Here is a 17824-nt window from a genome sequence, read left to right on the forward strand (position 1 = left end):
TATTAGACTAGATCATCGTACTGTATATGCCACCTTTTTAATCTGACATTAAATAGAAGGAGTAATAACAACCATGTATCCACCAGGATCCTCAGATGTGTCACCTGAACGCCACACCTGAAAGAGTCCTTGTGTCTGGAGCGGGGAGGGGGCGGGGCTTAGCCCTGAGTGGCAGCAGCAGCATCGCGCTGGATGCAGTCAGCCAGTCTGTGAGTCTCGCAGCTCGGACTTCTCTGCGCGGACGAAACTCAGCGACTCCCGGACAGAAGTCAAAGTTAAAACTTATCCTTCATTGTTTTCTTTTTCCACAACTCTTAGTTTCATAGACACAACGAAAGCATCTCGTGTGGTTTGACAGCGAAGTTAAATCCAGCGGAATATGATTTGATCTACAGGAACTTAGATCACAAACAGGTGAGTTTTATCATCACTCTGCTACTTTTGAATACTTGAATTTAGACTGTGGAGTCGAAGAGATGACGCAAAGCTACAGCTGGAGTTGCTTGAAGTGTTGTTTCAGGCTCGCAGCTATGATTTAGCAACTTCCACGTGTTTGTTTGTGTGACGGCTCGCTCGTGAGTCACTTTCCTCTCTCATTGAACGCGTTTCTCAGCTCCACACCGTCCATTGTCGTCCTTAAGCAATGAAAAAGAAAGAGCTGCAGGTGCGCTTCCCGTCCCCTCTGACGCGTGTCTTTAGCGCTCCACTCCTAATTACAACGAAATAGTGTCTGGTTTGTGTCGGGACGTTTTTCAAAGTGCTTCTGATGTTTTTCCAAGCACCTGTCATTTCTGCCCATATTTGCATGGTTCGTTTTTCAGCACTGGCTAGTGATGGTATTTGGACGGGTGACGCCGTTTCCGACTGGTGTTTACTGTCAAATACGCCTAAAATGAGTTGACCGTAAATCCGTCAAGTGCAGAAAGCTGTGCAGCCATGAGTACACAAGTCCTCCAAACTTTGGCTATTGGACTTTGTTGAAATCTAAAGGAACATCACATCTTTTCCAACTGTTTCAAAGAGCTAAAGCAATTGTTTTGTGCATCTGCTTAACTTTGATTCATCCTCCAGCTGCTGGAATTGTTTTTTATAAGGCAGTTGACCCTTTTTGCTGTGTGTTTTGTTGATGAATTAATGGTCATTATTAACACCCAAAACTTCACTGTATCACCTTGACAAATCAAACGTTTTTGCAGCTCAACAAATAAAATGATTATACTTTTAAGGTGGCCAATAAAGTTTAACTACAAATCCATATAAGCACCATCCATTTAAAGGTTTGTTATGTTCTTATAACAGCTTTACTAACTCTACTACCAACCGCAGTGCAGGTCTGTACAAACCAGTGTGATATTGAGATGCAAGTGTGTCATTGATGCTGCTGGATGTTACTGTTGCACCCTTATTCTCTCAAGTCCATCTTGGAATTCTGACACCAGCAGTGTCATGAAACAAACTATGAATGGAGGGAATCAGATTATACCTTCATCCCTCCTACAGATTGAAAAAGCACTCTGTCAGTCTCTGTTACCCTAAAGAAGTGAGGGGGGGTCGAAACCCTGTCTGCAACTCTGACTCGTAAACATGTTTGTGGAGTTCAGGTGCTTTAAATATAAAACCAAAGTATCCCCACTGGATGTTATTGACCTGTTTGTGGTTTACTCCTGAAGGATAGTGTTCTCACCACTTCCAGCACCGCAACATGCAAATGCACATTTAGCAAATTCTCTGGCACTGCCTCCTCCCTCTGCTCTCGCTCCCCTCCACTAAAACGCGTCACCCAGCAGGCTGCAATTTACTTGCTGGGGTTATTTGTCATTTCGCTGGACAGACCCTGCTGCGTCTTCCCTCCCACCTCTTTTGTAATAATTGAGTTTATCTCCGCTCCCCTGGGCGCTTGCTGTCTAAACTTAGGCTGGTGGTTGTGCGGCCAAAGCTGCTCCCTGGCTGATTCACTGCTTTGCCTTTTGCTGTGGTCATTTCGGAACTGAACTCCAGAGTAGTGTGTATCCGCGTCTGCTGGTTTGAATCAGAAGTAGTGCTGATTTGGCAACTGATGTGAACCTCACCGTCAGTGGAGAAACAGGCCACCACACTGACTCCAGCCTTCCACTTGCAACTCTCATTGTTTTCCTTCACTTGACCCAATTCAGCTCATTTTCCACTCATTCATGCAGCAGACAATACAAGGCAATCTATCCACTGGTATTTTTAGCAGCTTGTTTCCCAGCAGGTTTGCCTCACCTTCTCGTGTCTTTCATTTCTAGAACAGGATGAATCCCCACTTCCTGGAAGCCCTCCACGTCGTCACCCTGTGCTGGACTCTCTTCTCCAGTGTGCAAGGCCAGTGTGACAAGTCATCAGAGAGTTCCAAGCTCAACAAGTCAGCCCACTATGACCTACCCACTTTCACTGCCGACTTTCCCATACAAAACGTGGTAACCCTGGACGGGATTATCTACGTTGGAGCTGTGAATCGAATCTACGCCTTGGCCGCGGATCTGAAGAAGGTGTCTGAGTACCACACGGGCCCACTGTTAGCGAACCAGACTTGTGGCAGGACAGCAAACGGCACTGACAGCAGGACAAGCGTGGACAACCACAACATTGCTCTGGTGGTGGAGAACATTTATGACAAGGGTCTGTACAGCTGCGGCTCAGCAGACAATGGCGTTTGCCGCCGACATGTTCTGGACGATGATATCAGTTCCAAACAGTTAGATGAACAGGTCTACTGCTTTGCGGACAAAGTCCAGCCAGGGGATGGTCAGCCTCTGGATTCAGATGTGGTGGTCAGCCCCTCGGGTTCTCAGGTGCTAAATGTTGAAAGCAACGTCATTCAGTTTTTCGTCGGAAACTCTGAGATTCCGGGCCACAGCACCTTTCCAGGCGGTGGAACACGACCCCACACTATTTCCCTGAGAAAGATGAAGACGAGCCAAAATGGCTTCACGTTCTTCTCCAACCTCTCGTACATGGACTTGATTCCGTCTTTACGTGGAAACTACTACCTGAAATATGTCTACTCCTTTCGCAGTGGTCCCTTCACCTACTTCCTGACGGTGCAGCGGGTGAGCCAGGACTCTCAGGCCTACCACACTCGCATCGTACGCATGTGCGCTTCAGATCTAGTGATCCGCCGTTACGTCGAAATGCCTCTGGAGTGCATTAGCACCGACCGCCGGCGCCGGCGGACGACCGAAGACATGAAGGTCTTCAACATCCTCCAGGCCGCTCATGTCACCAAGATGGGCAGCGACGTGGAACTGCAGAAGCAGCTGGCTGTTGAGGAGGGAGATGACGTTCTCTTCGCTGCCTTCGCTCGAGGAAAGCACAACTCGCCTGAGCCCACCGCCAACTCAGCAGTCTGCATCATGTCACTGAAACTCATCAACAAGATGTTCAACTTGTACATGGAGAAATGCAACACCGTGGATCCATATCACTTCACGGGGTCTAACAACAAGGCCTGCTACAACTTGGTAAGAACACTGTGCTGTCATGGATGAGGTGGCGTTCAGCACGTCTGCAGAACTTATTGCAGAACTGCTGTGAGTCATTTCAAATAACTGAAACGGATACTTTTGAGACTTCAGCTTTCCACAGAGGGCTGACCGATGCGTCTTGGATGATTTGTAGTTACAGCTTGGACTAGATTTGGAGGCTATCCTTAAAAGATTAACTCTTTGAGGAGTTCTATTCAAGTTTATTGCTGTAGACAGTGTAGTAGGTAGCTTTTCAGCTTTGGTGGCACCTTGAGGTTGCTGGTTCAACTCCATGAACAGCATTTCCTTTTCTCTCAGCTAGTCTCTAAAGCTTGTCTTGAGAAAAGATTTTGTGTCTATATACCTGCTGAGTATAATGTCATCAGTAAGTCAAGGATAAGTACAAATTCATTTGCGAGTCAAGTGAGTTTACTGGAGGAGAGTGACACCAAAATATAAAAAATGTGTATATTATTTATATAAATGATATTCTTAAAATAATATGTTGATAGTTTGCTTGTTTTCCTTTCCAACAATAACACACATTGAATGTAGTCTTAATGGCAGTGGAATTGAACCCGGACTTTAAACAATAGCAACTGATCCAAACTCTCTGTTAGCGTCTATTGTAGGTGAAGGTAAATAAACTGGTGGAAAAAAAACGGCAGTCAACATATCTCATCTCTTCATCTGTGTTTACCCTGGAAATTAATTTTTGCTCTCAACATAATCTTCTACAATAAATGTTAAGTGGATTAATTAAAGAGCAATATGTATGGGAGCAGCTGTGTAAGTCTATATATATGGCATTAATCCCAGTTTATTTTTTATCCATGTTAGAAATATCAATATTAAACATGATCTAAACAAGGTTCTTTTGTACAGCATATATATAAAAATGTTCACGGTCATTTGTGTTTTTCTGAGATGAAAAGTCTATAATATTAATAATTCTAATACTGCATTTTACACATGTTCCAAAAGCGGCCTCAGTGGGCCTCATTGCAAAAGACGTTTGGTGTTGCCACTCTCAATGTGTCCTCTTGAGCAGCAACCTTTATATTCTGAGTTTCAGCTGCTCCCATCAGGAAAAAGGCTGAGCCTCTCTGAGACATGGCCATAGAAATTTTCCACTGTCGTTGGCCTTTAAATTGCTGCCTGATGAAAGTGTGATCATAATATTGTCTTATATTTACGCCTAATTTTTAGATTTTTTTTAGATTAATATATGTTCACTCCCACAACTTGTCCAACGTTATAGCCAAATTGTAAAGCCAGACCCTATTTGAGGAATGAAAGCTGTTCAGACCTGAAACCCTTGATCGGTCACATGTACGATTCTATCTACTAGTGATGCAGGACTTTTGTGTGAACATGACTGGTGTCTAGCTTCAGGCCAGTGTGTGTCTAAGTGTCCTTTAGCAAGACACTGGAGCATGACCTGCCCCTAAGTGGCACCACTGACCCCAGGCAGTTTGTAGTGCAAATCCACTGCGTCCATATACTGTAGCTGGGATGATTCTCTGTTTCCTTGAAGTCGCTCATAAACTTTCAGATGTGTGTTGTTCTCTCTTGAGCAGATAAACGGAGTAAATGAAGCATTGACTTTGAGGTTAAAGTGCAGACGGCAGGCTGTGAGTTAAGGTTCTTCAGGTCCATATTTGGTGGAGTGATGCTGTTTTCTTTGCACAGTCGCATATTTTTAGATAATAAAATGCTAGAAAATTTGAGACCGTAGAAGGTAAAGCAACCTGACTTCTAACTTCAATCCACCTGATGATTTTTTTTCAACGTTGCGTCAGAGATCAAACCAGTGACAGGACGGCTGGAAACAAAAGATTTTACAAATGAGATCATCGTTCGACAAAAGCTTCCTGGGTTTGATGTGAGGAAAACCCCACGCGCCGTCAGCAGTAATTTAGATGATGTGAGAGATTTTGTAAACACAAACTTTTGAAAGTTGACTAGATCAGTGATGACATGGAATGAACCGCAGCCAGGCTATTCGCTGGAGCCACATCAAATTTGAACCACAGGGCGCCCCGTGTTTTTCACAAGGACGCCCTAAATTTAACATCATTAGTGCCTGTTTAGTGCCGTAATCATACTGCCATCATACTGGTTTCCATTGAAAGGGACTTTCTCCATGGTAATTTCACTGAATTAGATCAGATTTTTCCAATTCTCATGCCTTTGTGGACCTGTTCCTTTGCCATTGTGGTTGCACCATCCTCCCCATCAACAGACATTGGGAGACCCTGTCTCAAAATCCTTACTAAACACCGCGGCCTACCCTGCCAATAAACTACCATTGGCTTCTGGATGTATCGAGCAAGTTTAAATGACTCTTCAGTTAGCGGATTGACCTCTAATAGAAGCTTTTGTTCCAACAATAGGTGTGTATTTGACTGGGAGCTGTGTTCCCATTGGGTTTGTTTTGCTGCTCTTTTGAATGCAACGTGCTAAAACTGGTGAAAACAAACTCGCACTGCAGGTGCATGTTACGCCGCCGAGTGTATTTTGGTACCGACCTGACCTGGTTTTATTTGCATCTAGTTGATGCTTTCTTAGGGGCTTGAATTGGCCTGAGTTTTTGCATCTGTGAGTTCAGACATGTTGAGGCGATGCGAGAGATGCCCTTAACCTTTCAGCCCTTTGGTATGATAATGCCAACCACATGACCATGACAGACGTGGGCAGGAGGATAAAATGAAATGACGCAGGTTAGCTGTATCATGACAAGTCGGTGCAGAAGCCGCACCAAAGCTTGCCTCTTGATTGTTGGTCTCCAGATGTTTGAAATGCGCACAGGGCTAGAAAGAAATGAGGGAAAGTGAGGAGTGATAGACGTGGTGGGACTTAGATCCTGGGGGGCAAGCAACACATATCTGACCCTCAGCGATCCGTGATGAATGGCTGGAGGATAACGGCCCGTCGGCAGCTGAGCGGAAGATGATCCCTCGATCTACTCTGACGAACTAACCCCCCTCCGCCTGCGTCGCCCCCACCTGTTAGCAGCCGCTGTGGGAAAATGCATCTGTAGCGCCACACATCATGAGCTGCATGAACAATTTCATTTTTATTGTTTGATTTGGTGCTACAGGTGAAATTATAGGTATCAAAGTTGAAAACCTGACCATAGTGTTGCCCAAGTTTACCCCAATGTTTTTATAACCATTAAAAATTTCTTAAACAAATGAAGGCTGGGCTTCAAAGAATTTGACTAGAAGTGCTGATATTGATGGAAATGTTGTGTCTTACTTCACTTGTTGGAGCACAATATTTAAAAGGTTCCATTTTCTTCATGTACTATACATATTTGGTGGTAGAGAAGCTACTTCACCGAACAAAATACTGTAACTGCACACAAACATTTTCAGTCAATCAACACAACCTTTATAAGGATTCAGATGTTGCTGTAATGAAATGTTGCTTTAGATTCTGTCGCTTTAGAAGTGTTCAATGTTTTATTGATACTGTATGAGCCCACCACCCAAGAGAGCCCAATTGGTACAGTGTTTCACGACCCTAATACTTGCCCAGCGATGCATTTGGGGGGGAAGTATGCGATTTCAGTCCTGGGTTTAACAGTCCAATCCTAAATGAAAAAAGCATCCTTATGTGGATGGTGTAGTTTTGTGTGCTTCAACTTTTTCAATATAATACAGTCCTCAGTGAAGTTAAACTCTTGCACGGGATCATAGCAGAAATCAACTGGTTACATGCAGACCAACATCAAGGTCGGTTCTGAGTAGCACAGAGGTGATATAGAGCGAGCAGAACCTCCACCAAAAAGAGAGACACTCGCTCTTTATTGTTCCAATATAAGACATTCTTTCCCCGTAAGTCAATTTGATGAATGTGAAAGTCATGACCTTGTTTTTGCCTGAGGTGGAGAAGCATCTTGGAACTCCGAAAAGTTCCTGCGGGGTATAATTTTATGTTGCTGTTAAATAAAAAAGATCATCATAATTTTGCAGCCTTAAATGTGCGCTTTTGTTGCCAGTACTGGCTGCATCCTCTGTCTTTAAGAAGAACAGAGAATTCAATAGTGGTGCACAAGTAGTTTTTTTGTTTTGCTTTATTTCCGATGAGCCTGTTGAACACATATACTGCATCATGTCACAGTGTTAAATCAAAGCTCTGAGTTAGTGATTGTTAACAAGCAATGAAGAAAATACAGAATTGCGGTTACAGGTACTACGATACAGATATTAAAATTGATTTATGTTTTCTGCTAATGTGTAATTTAGAGCTCTATTTTGTGGCGCCTTAGAGTACTGTTTTTCATTGGGACCCACCGTCACTCATTTATGTCAGTGTGTTCAAAGTCATGGTTGAAAATGTAACATTTTTTAGGTGAAATTTATATGAAAATAATAAGAATGAGGTTTCATAATAATCATTTTTGTCCCTGAAAAGGGTCAGTCACTTTTGGGTCCTGACCCTCACGTTGAGAAAAGTTGCCTTGAGATGAGGTACACACAAAAGAGTAGGAGCCACACATTACTAACAAGTGTTACATACAGTATAGGGCTGAATTGATCTGAATTTACCTCTGCATTGCCGGATATCAATTCATAAAATGCCTGAACGTATGTGGGAACAGCCTGTAGTTTGTACCAGAACATAGACATTTGTGTTTTTTACGGAGTACCAAGTTAGACGGTACTACTTTTTAACAGCCTTTACAGCATCTCTTCCATATCTATAGTATCAATTGACATGAAATACCCCAAGCCACATAAGAAACGATTGAACACCCGGATCGAGTGACGTACTACCTGCTTGGTTTGTTTTTGGTTTGCAGTGCACTAAAGATGAGTTAACGCACATTTAGAATTCCTTGTACCTTCAAGGAAGATGTTATCAACACCAGAGTGACTATTTATTATGCTTTCAGCATGTTGTTGAGCATTCAGTGCCTCTGTTGGGTTGCTGTATGTTTGCATGAGGAAAGCATTATTAGCCACTCTTGTGTTGATGCCACTATGTTACATGAACAGAACAGATACAGAATGTGTGGTTAATTTGTCATTAATCACAAGTTAACTAATTTTTAGTCAATTTTCAGCCATAGGTAAGACAGCAAAAAAGCCAGATTCCTTGTTTGTCTGAAGGTATTATGGATACAAAGATATATTTATATTTTTGAACAGTCGATTCGGTAATGTCAGAGAACAACATACATAAAGTTTGATAGCTATTCATTCCATTTGATGTCTTTGATTGTTTTGATGCGCAAAAGATTCAGGTCATTGTTTTTGTAGCCAAATAAGCTTTTATCTCAAATGTCGTTTGACAGTTTGTCCTTTATTGCTGGATTTGCAACTTGTGTTGTCCAATCTCCAGCTGCTGGGCTTACAATCCGAACTGATGCTTCTGAGTAGGTTCTTGTTATCTTCCTGAAATTTACGACTTGTTCAGTGGCATATGGCAGACAGGGTTTCTACTGCTGCGATAAGAAGCGTCGTAAACACTTGAAAACAAAATCCACGTTCAACAGGCATGCTTCAGCACACAGCCGTGCTATTTTGGGCATTTGAGCATCTTCCAGCTGGATGATGTTTTGGGTTGGAGTCCAAGAGTTGAGATGTGTTTTGAAGTTCTCAAGTGGAGGTTGTCTAGTGTTCTTCTCTGCAGTACTGGCGGCTCAGCTTGATCAATGATGTCATGGTTTTGTTAAGGGTGTTTAAGTGACAGAGTAAGGCAGCTCATGTTGGTATTGTAAGGGTTGTATACCGTTTTGCTGATTTAATGCCAGTGCTATGTCAACCCTTTAAAAACAGCCTTGACTTTAATCTTGTTAGATTAGTGCACACATTTAAAACTAAACCCTTGAACCAAGACAAACTGAGAGAGTTCAACGCTAGCTTTGGCAGCATGCTGAAATATTCCGATTTTTATTAATAGGACAGGCATGTTTGTCAGGCGGTAACATGACTCAAATATCATGTGCGTGGGCAAACAGTGATCAATATTGTTTGCCTGTACAGGTATTTGTTTGAGTCGAGACTTAAGCCTGACAAACATTGATGGGAAAGTTGTTTAGAGTGAGGGTTTACAGTGGTGAGGTTATGTGATTACTCTCCACTGGACAACACACTGCAACTTCAGACTAATCCAATCCAATGCTGCCAGTAGCTCCTCCCTCTTATAGGAATACACGCATGTCAAAAAAAGCTCTTAGAACAATTTGTCCAGCCACCAGAATGTGCTGTGGCTTGACAATATGGCTTTTAAAAGAAGCGACTAGTCCATTTGCTGGGTAATGTAGTGTTCCCAACACGCCTGGGACTCTTCCCATTAGTCTCCGAAGGGAGATGGAATAGCCACGGAAAATAATAAAGAATGTCTGAGGTCAAACTTCTCACAGGATTAGCATTGATTGGAGAAAACCCTCCGAACGCTGATTGCTTTTAAATCGAATCCTGAACCTGATTGATTGTAGTTTGTGTAATATAATTCCAGTTCTGTTTGAGTGGCAGGCATTTTAATTTACTTGTTGGTTTGAATATACTAGATTTGGAAAAGTACTCCACAAGTAGCAGGACGTGGACGAGTAGCTGGAACCCGTAGAGACCTTTATCCAGCGATGGCAATATTTGTGGAGGAGAGGAGACATCCGGGGCACTTCTTTGCCACTTTAAAGAGGCATTTTCCCTCCTCTGTAGCAGGACACCTCCTTCTTTAAGAAAAACAGTGCTTGGCAGAATCAGTTCAAGGTGATAAATTGAGGTAGAAAAAAAATCTGGTGCACAAGCACGATGTGTGGGTTGTTCTTGACTGAGTGTCGTCTATGCAGGCCCAACCTTGCAACACTCTTCTAAGATAAGCTGCATAAGATGTACGCCGATAACAGACTCAGTGCGTCCATTGAAGGCTCTTTTTGTTTTTAAATTGTATTCCAACATCTTACACGGTGAAGTCAAACAGAAGTTGAAAACAAAACAGGTGAGCGGTAAAACAAAATTGAGGTCTGGATGTAATTGTGAACCTGGCTAGCATCACCAAGATTATTGAAGACAGGAAAGTCGGGAACTGTGGGCTCACGTTTGCATGTATGTTCTCTCCTTACATGCATTTATCTGGCAGTCCTGGGGACACCTTGGGCTGAAAATGGGACAGCCTACTTTTAGACAGAACAGGTCTTGATGACAGCGTATTTTACCTCCAACGTTTTCCACACCTCACCGCCACCTCTGAATCACATCAAACAATGTCGTACTTTGTCAAAATTGTAAGACTCAACGTGAATAAGCGCTGCTGATGTGTCACTTAAACCACTTTTGAGCATGTGTTTTTGTCATTGAGGCTGAGTTGCTTGAGTCGCGATGAAACTGGCTTTTATTATGTCTGACAGCAACTCACTGAATGGCTGTGAAGTAGCTTTAAACATCTTTATTTATAAAAACCACCAAAGATTCGATGTGTTCAACATCAGGATGCGTCTCAGTGTCCCAGCCAAGGAAAAGCTTGTGGCTCTTGTCCCGTGTCAAAAAGGAAATTCCATCTGAGCAAAGTTTTGGATCAGTTCAGAGAAGTAGTTGTAAATATTTCCAAAAGAAGAAGTGAAATCCTGAGCTATAATACGCAGATAGGATGTGTCGGACAGACCTCGTGCATCATTGCAGATGGGGTAATGAATATAATGATGGTGAGTCAGATGGGACGTGGAACTTGGCAACAAAAAGAGAAGCTGTTTAGGTTCGTACCATAGGTGAGAATTGAAAGAAGAAAAAAAAAATCTCACTAATCATACTGCGTCTGAGCCTTTTGGGAATCTTGATGGATGGTTGCACTGTACTGTGGAATCTGTTTTCTCTAGGGCATCAACTGTCTTCCAGAGATGACTGGCAAAAACTAATGATGGTATTTAAAAGTATAGTTTCCTGTGCGGCAGGCATGTGATTTTCATAGATACTCTCTTGCTCTGGCTGTGAATGTCACGGTATGGATCCTTGCATGCCCGAGCCTGCTTCATGCCATCACCAAGGTGGTGTTTGTTCACCTAAACACTCTGATGAAACCAGGTGTGGTGTACAGGACAAGCCAGAGCAGCCATGATGCAGGAAACTGTAGGTGGTGACCATCCTTTGGCTGGTCTAAGCTAGTTTACACGACACTTAAAGACGTGACATAAAATAAATAAATAAATAGCACTGTCTATTCAACTGATCTGTGTGAAGACAGGGGTCTTCCCCGTGGACAGTCGCTGATTCTGAATTTCTGGTAATTTGTCTGAAAGGTGTCACAGGGAAGATTCTTGAAATGACTGTTCACTATACGGATGCATCAGTGTTGCACCTCATAACTAAATTTTCTTTAAGGTCATTGTCAAATATGTATCAGTCATGATAGAAACAGAAACCTATTCGATTGTGGACTGTGCTACGTCACAGGTGATTTACGAGGCAAAATGTGTTTTTTACTTTGGTGAAACCGCATGCCTGAACCTGTGACTGCCATCACCGAGCTGCGTTCAGTACACAGACGTGCATCCCGAGATACGGGAGTCATCAAAACATAGCAAACGCCTTGTTCTTGTCCAGTCCTGTTATTGGCCTCCATCAGGTTTGATAACAAAACTCATGTTTTGACTTCGTGACAGATAATGTTTCTTTTCGTTTTGTTGTCTTACAACAGCTCAAATTCATTTTTGGCAGCCTTGCTGCAACAGAGTGAATCACAGTGTTGATACTATTTAAAATGGTAATTTGAGATTAATAGCCCCACAATAAAGTATTTCCAGACATACTCACACTTGAAGTACAGATTTTTATACACTCTTGTGGGAAAAGGTATTTTTTCCTTTAAGTTTTGAACACATTCTATGTTATTTGTTGACTTTGATACTGATAATGTTGACAAATAATAAACAAAAGCTTTTTTTTTTTATTTATCTCTGTATAACGTAGTCCACTACGCCAGTCAAGGCAACCCATCCGCAGTCATATTGCAAAATATATTGACGTCAGGAAAGTGGACTTGTGGGTCCTTTACTGACGCTAAAGGCAGCGTTGCATGTTGACACGTTGTGCTTTCAGTTGAAGAGCCTTATGCCTTCTGCGTCTGGCCAGCGCATCTCGTAAAAAAAAAAAAAAAAAGCCAGTTGAGGTTAGGATGGCGCACCTTTCATTTCTATGCTAGACGATGTGTTAAATGCTATTTAAAGCCCCTCAAACAACTGTGCCCTTCAGTCATGGTGACTTCCCAGCAATTGACTTACAGTACAATTGAGTGAAGAGAGCTTCAGAACATTGCGCCTTGTGCTTCTGCCCTCTGCACACGATGCTCCCTGTGCCCCCTTCCCTGTTGCGATCTACACCCCCCCTCCTGAGACGCTACACAGGAATGTCTATACATCAACATGCAATGTAATGGCATCCTACACTTGCGTCAGTTTAGGATGCAAGAGTCCACTTTCCTAATGTTATTGCCATGAGAGATCAAATGGCCATATTGTTCTGAACTATTTCTTGTGTAACCTGGCAGCCGTGCACTAGTGCATGTCCTGAAAGTGTGTCTTAACAGGCCCTCTTTGCCAGAGCAGGAAAGATCATTGCCCACATCCATCCGCATTTTGCTCACATAAGAAGATTTCCCTCTAACCCATGTACAGTCAGAGGACCGCTGATTTGTCATAAAGATTACCACCGTTGCTATGTGATTTCTTTTCTCTGACATCCGTGTATCTCTAGCAATACCACAACTTTACATCAGCACACCACTTGAACATGTCTGCAGGCATTTCCTCCTGATTTTCCACATGAGTTCACATCCACTTAAAGTCAGGTTTTCCAAATCAGATGGTTAATGATTCATTGAGAGTTCAGCCTCTTGTTTTGCAGCAGAGCCAAACGTGTGTGCGCAAATCCTTTTGTATGCACTTCTTATCAATGTGCCCAAGATATAGTATGAACTAGTAAATAAGCTAACTGCCAGTGCCTTCAAGCCGCCTGCCAATAAGGTATGTGGGAAATTACCACCAGCTGCCACTGACTGAGTACTGTTATATTCTGACTGATAAGAACGTTGGAGCCTCTTTATTGAATAGACTGACACTGTTGTTGTCTGTCTCCTCTGGTTGGTAGGATTCTCCATGAAGGTTGTAAAATCAAACACAATTCCCTTCAGACACATCACTGCCCTGGTTCTCTCCATTATCTGTTTCCTGTCATTCACAGTATTCTGACAATCTGCTAATCTAAATACCAAATCTATTTGGTTGGTAGACTTCGCATAATGTAGCAGATGTAATGTGTGACAATGCCGCTGTTTGTCTCTTTTTGAACTAAGCCGCAGAAATACAGGGCCTGCTGGACGAACAGTTAGAGGGTTTTGCACGTATTCCTAGAACTGAAGTTACATTCAGGTAACTTTGATGAAGTGACTATCAGTATGGTGGGCCGTTGTCTGGGTCATTTTGCACAGACCCAGAAAAGTTGACTCGTCTTACTGGTTTACTTGTGCTGGAACCTTCAGGGAGAAGTTCTCTGTACTAGATCGATCTCAGATGTTTTCACCTCTTCAACCTCATTTTAAGCTCTGTGCATCTCTAAGGAAGGCATTGCGTCTATGACTGGGCAAAAACTCTGTATGCAATTTTGATTGACTTTTTTGTCAGCAAGCCCTTGTATCTATGGATATGTTGGAACATATCTGCTGGCTATCCTTATCCCCATTGTTAGTGATTTATTATCGTATTACATAAAAGTTGTAGCTGTTAACATTCCAATGATGTCACATGGACAGGTCAGATGATCACTGAAAGAAAAACCAGAATAAACCACCATCCATTAAGACTAAGGGTCCCTAATTCTATTGTCTGGTACAGAGTTGTTGACAGAGACCTTTGAAGATCCATGGAACAAACCCAGTGGTGCTCGCAGCATCAGGAGGACTCCAAGATTTCAATGGTGCCCGTGGGTGGAATTGAGTCCATGGAATGAAAGTGGAGTCGTGCTATTAATGGTGTTTGGTGAGCTGACATTTACCCAAACTCAGCTCCTGCACTTGTTTGGCGCCTTTTCCAAATGCAGTCCTGCTGACAGACTTGCCTCTTGATTTGACGCTTGCCAACACACCCAGAGGGCATCACACTTGCATGCACTAAACAAGTGTTTAGTGTCAAATATGGAAAAGACGTGCTTGGCTGAGCTCTGAGTGGAGACCCAGGAGCTATTTTCTAATCAGCTGCATGCCTTCTGCGCTTCCCTCCACCACATGGTGACATCCTGCTCGTGGCTGAGGCGAGGTATGCGGATGCTTATCTGTCGTCTCACTAGACCAAGCATCAAATTTAATCTCATTTCAGCCTCCCTCACCTCGACCCTTGATCACTTTCATTTCCTTGCCTTTTGGTCCTTTAACCTAAGGGGGATCCAGTGCAGCTCCTTGAAGCTCTTCTGGATGTTTGCTGCAGCAGTAAATGATCTACATATCTGAGGTTGCATGGTGATTTGCCTAATCGCTCGTGGTATTTGTTCTTTTAACTACTCAACTGTGGTCTTAAAATGGAGAATGTCTGCGGTTTAAGTGTAACCGTGTAATTAAAAAATGTCAGTAGTCACTTACATGTATTTAAAATCCCTTCAAAAGCCACAATAAAAGCACTTGACCTATAAAATGGTGGCTTGAAATGCAGAGACAACATCACCACTTCAACATCAGGAGATTTGTATCACCACCAGTAACAGTCCTCTACCTCAGTTGCATTACCACTTCTTTAGATGTATTAAAAATCGTATGGTATTATATATATATCAGTGATAGTTAACTTATTTTTAGTGTAGAGTGTAGCATTCTGAAACTCTTGACACATGAAACCTGGACCATTCTACTACTTCTTGTTCCCACTGGGTTATTTGGGGTTACATTGCGTAACTTTTGAAAATTCTTTTTCAATCTGAACCTGAGAACCTGGTCTGCCCTTGAAGTGACAGTCAGGTGTTACCTTGGTCGTCACAGAGTAGCCACCTAAACAGTCTTGATTTTAAACTGAAGCAGACGCTTGACACCATGATGTATAAGCCTCTCCATTCTACTCTGTCAGTAATCCAAACTCAAGGCAAACTCAGGATTGCACCTGAATGTGTGCACTGGTAATGAAGGCAAATAAAGAGTGAACTCACCTCTGGCTCCCTTTGTCTGTAGTCTTGTGTGACGCCTATCAGGATGTTGTGCTGGCAAACAATGGAGGACAAATGAGAAGTTATCTGATGGGTCCACGAGACACTGCAGCTATTGTCCCTGCATTCTTTCATCACATCCACACCTTTCCTGATCGGAACATAACGGGTGGAAGAAGGCAAACTTTGACACCTGCAATGATCACTAGCTTCCCACAAACCCCACAAGGTGTTTGACTATAAACATTTGGCTTCTCCATCAATCTGCTGCAGATGGGTTTGGTCACACAGGCTCTGTGGCAGATGTCCACGGAGATTCCTTGGTATTAGTTTGTTCACTCTACCTCATTCATCTTCATGATACTTGTCATCATCGTGTTGAATTGGTTCAGCAATTTTCCTCTCATTTTCCATGTGTTACATTTTGGGATGTTAAATACTTCACGATTTTGTTCTAAATTTTATGAAAAAAAAATGAGCTTGAAAGATACATGAAAATAATAAAGTACCACAGGAAAAAATGACAATCAAGTTGGATTTGTAGGCAAAAATATGTCTGGATACTGAAATGCTTATGTTGAAATTATTAAAAATAAGATATTCAGATGGACTGCTAAAATTGCGCGGTGAGCACTTCGCCTCGATTATCGCTCTGGTGTGCAGATGGGCGTTTAAGTGCTGAAGGAATGAGTTACGGGAAAAACAGTCTCTGCAGAGTTTTTAGCTGAATCTTTGTGTGCAAGAAGATAGTGAAATCCAGATGTCGACAGTGCAGACTGAATAAAGCCTCACAGTGAAGCATCCTCCCTGTCACCCTGAGGACAGTGGCACAAATGTTGGCCACCTGCCTGCTGTCACGACACTCTGTGGCATGGACATTATTCAAGCATGTTTTCAGAGCGTTTACCGAATTATCTGTTCATTGCCAGAGTGTGTAAGAAGTGCTGTTACAGTCAGTCAGCGACTGTTCTTCATGAAAACCCTGATTCACACCATGCGGTCACTGGCTGTGCCAACAAGCTGCATTTATCTGGCTGCTACTGTTGCAAACACACTCATGTGTTCATACTTCATGCTCATGTGTTTGGAGAACTGCCACTGTTTGTTCAAGATAGATGGTTCTAAGTTAGAGCAGCAAGAGAAAAAAATGTGACTAATAAATGACAACTAACTATGTAATCATCTGACCTACAAATATTATGGTGTTTCAAGTTGATAGCTGTTTTCTATCAAGCCGAGATCATAAATAAATCAGAAAACAATTGAATGCAGATTGATGCGGGAGGTTTTTATCTCAAGTTAGGCTCTAAATTATTGATATCACATTCCATTTTGACTTGTATTTCCTTTTTCAAGAGTAACAATAAAACATTTTATTTGGCCGTCAACTTAAAATTTAGGTCCCGCTCCAGTCTCTATTAGCACAATACCAATCCATTGGTCCATCTTTTTCTTTTATAAGATACTGTTTATATTCATACACAATGTGCAATGTTATTACTCTTAACTCTCTGAAAAAAAATGACAAAACAAAGCAGGCATTTCTCCGAAAAATCGAACTACTTGTGACGGTGCAGACATGCTGCAGACATGCTGCTACAGACCGCGTGCCAGCCACGATGGCAGCCATTTGGCAATACTTCTCCATCGTGGTAAATGACAACCAAATTGCAGTTTGCAACACGTGCAGGCACGGAATTAGCCACAGCATTAAAACAAGACATTTTTCGATGCACCACATTCGAGTTTATTGTTTTGGACGAGCAGCCGAGTTCTGTTGTCAACAACGGAAGCTTCAATAGGACCCCAGATGTACAAGTAGTCACTAGACAGTTTTTACATTTTCATTACATTATATTAGGTTTGATCTGTTTGTTGTTCATTGAAAAGGCAAAAAAAATCAATTTTATGTTATACACTTTGCGTTTTTTGTTGTTTATTAGTCATTGATTTTGCTTTAAAACTTGCAATGTTAACAGTGTTGATCAGTATTAATGTTATTCAATAGGTTCACGTAATTACATAAAAAAAATGGTGACTTTTTGTGGAAAAAAATACAATCAGTAAAAATCAGTGTCGGCCTGTTGGGACCGAGAAAAAAAATCACAATGGGTGCGTCCCTAGCCTTTGTGCGTGTATTCACCTGCTGCTGATGTGAACTGTTGATGGTATTTGAAACCGAGGTAGTTTTTTAATTGGTCAAAAAAA

At 42.2% G+C, this 17824-nt stretch overlaps 1 protein-coding gene across 2 annotated transcripts in view; it reads left to right on the forward strand.

Annotated features, from left to right (window-relative positions):
- The first annotated feature begins 214 nt into the window (after positions 1 to 214).
- Positions 215 to 17824, forward strand: part of met (MET proto-oncogene, receptor tyrosine kinase) — a 56084-nt gene continuing 38474 nt past the window's right edge. For both annotated transcript variants that reach the window (XM_053886419.1, XM_053886420.1), the window contains exons 1-2: positions 215 to 414; positions 2268 to 3482. In XM_053886419.1, the coding sequence (XP_053742394.1) occupies positions 2274 to 3482 (1209 nt within the window). In that variant the 5' untranslated portion in view covers positions 215 to 414; positions 2268 to 2273. The remainder of the gene's footprint in view (positions 415 to 2267; positions 3483 to 17824) is intronic.

Source organism: Synchiropus splendidus, chromosome 14, assembly GCF_027744825.2.
Source record: "Synchiropus splendidus isolate RoL2022-P1 chromosome 14, RoL_Sspl_1.0, whole genome shotgun sequence".
NCBI lineage: Eukaryota > Metazoa > Chordata > Actinopteri > Syngnathiformes > Callionymidae > Synchiropus > Synchiropus splendidus.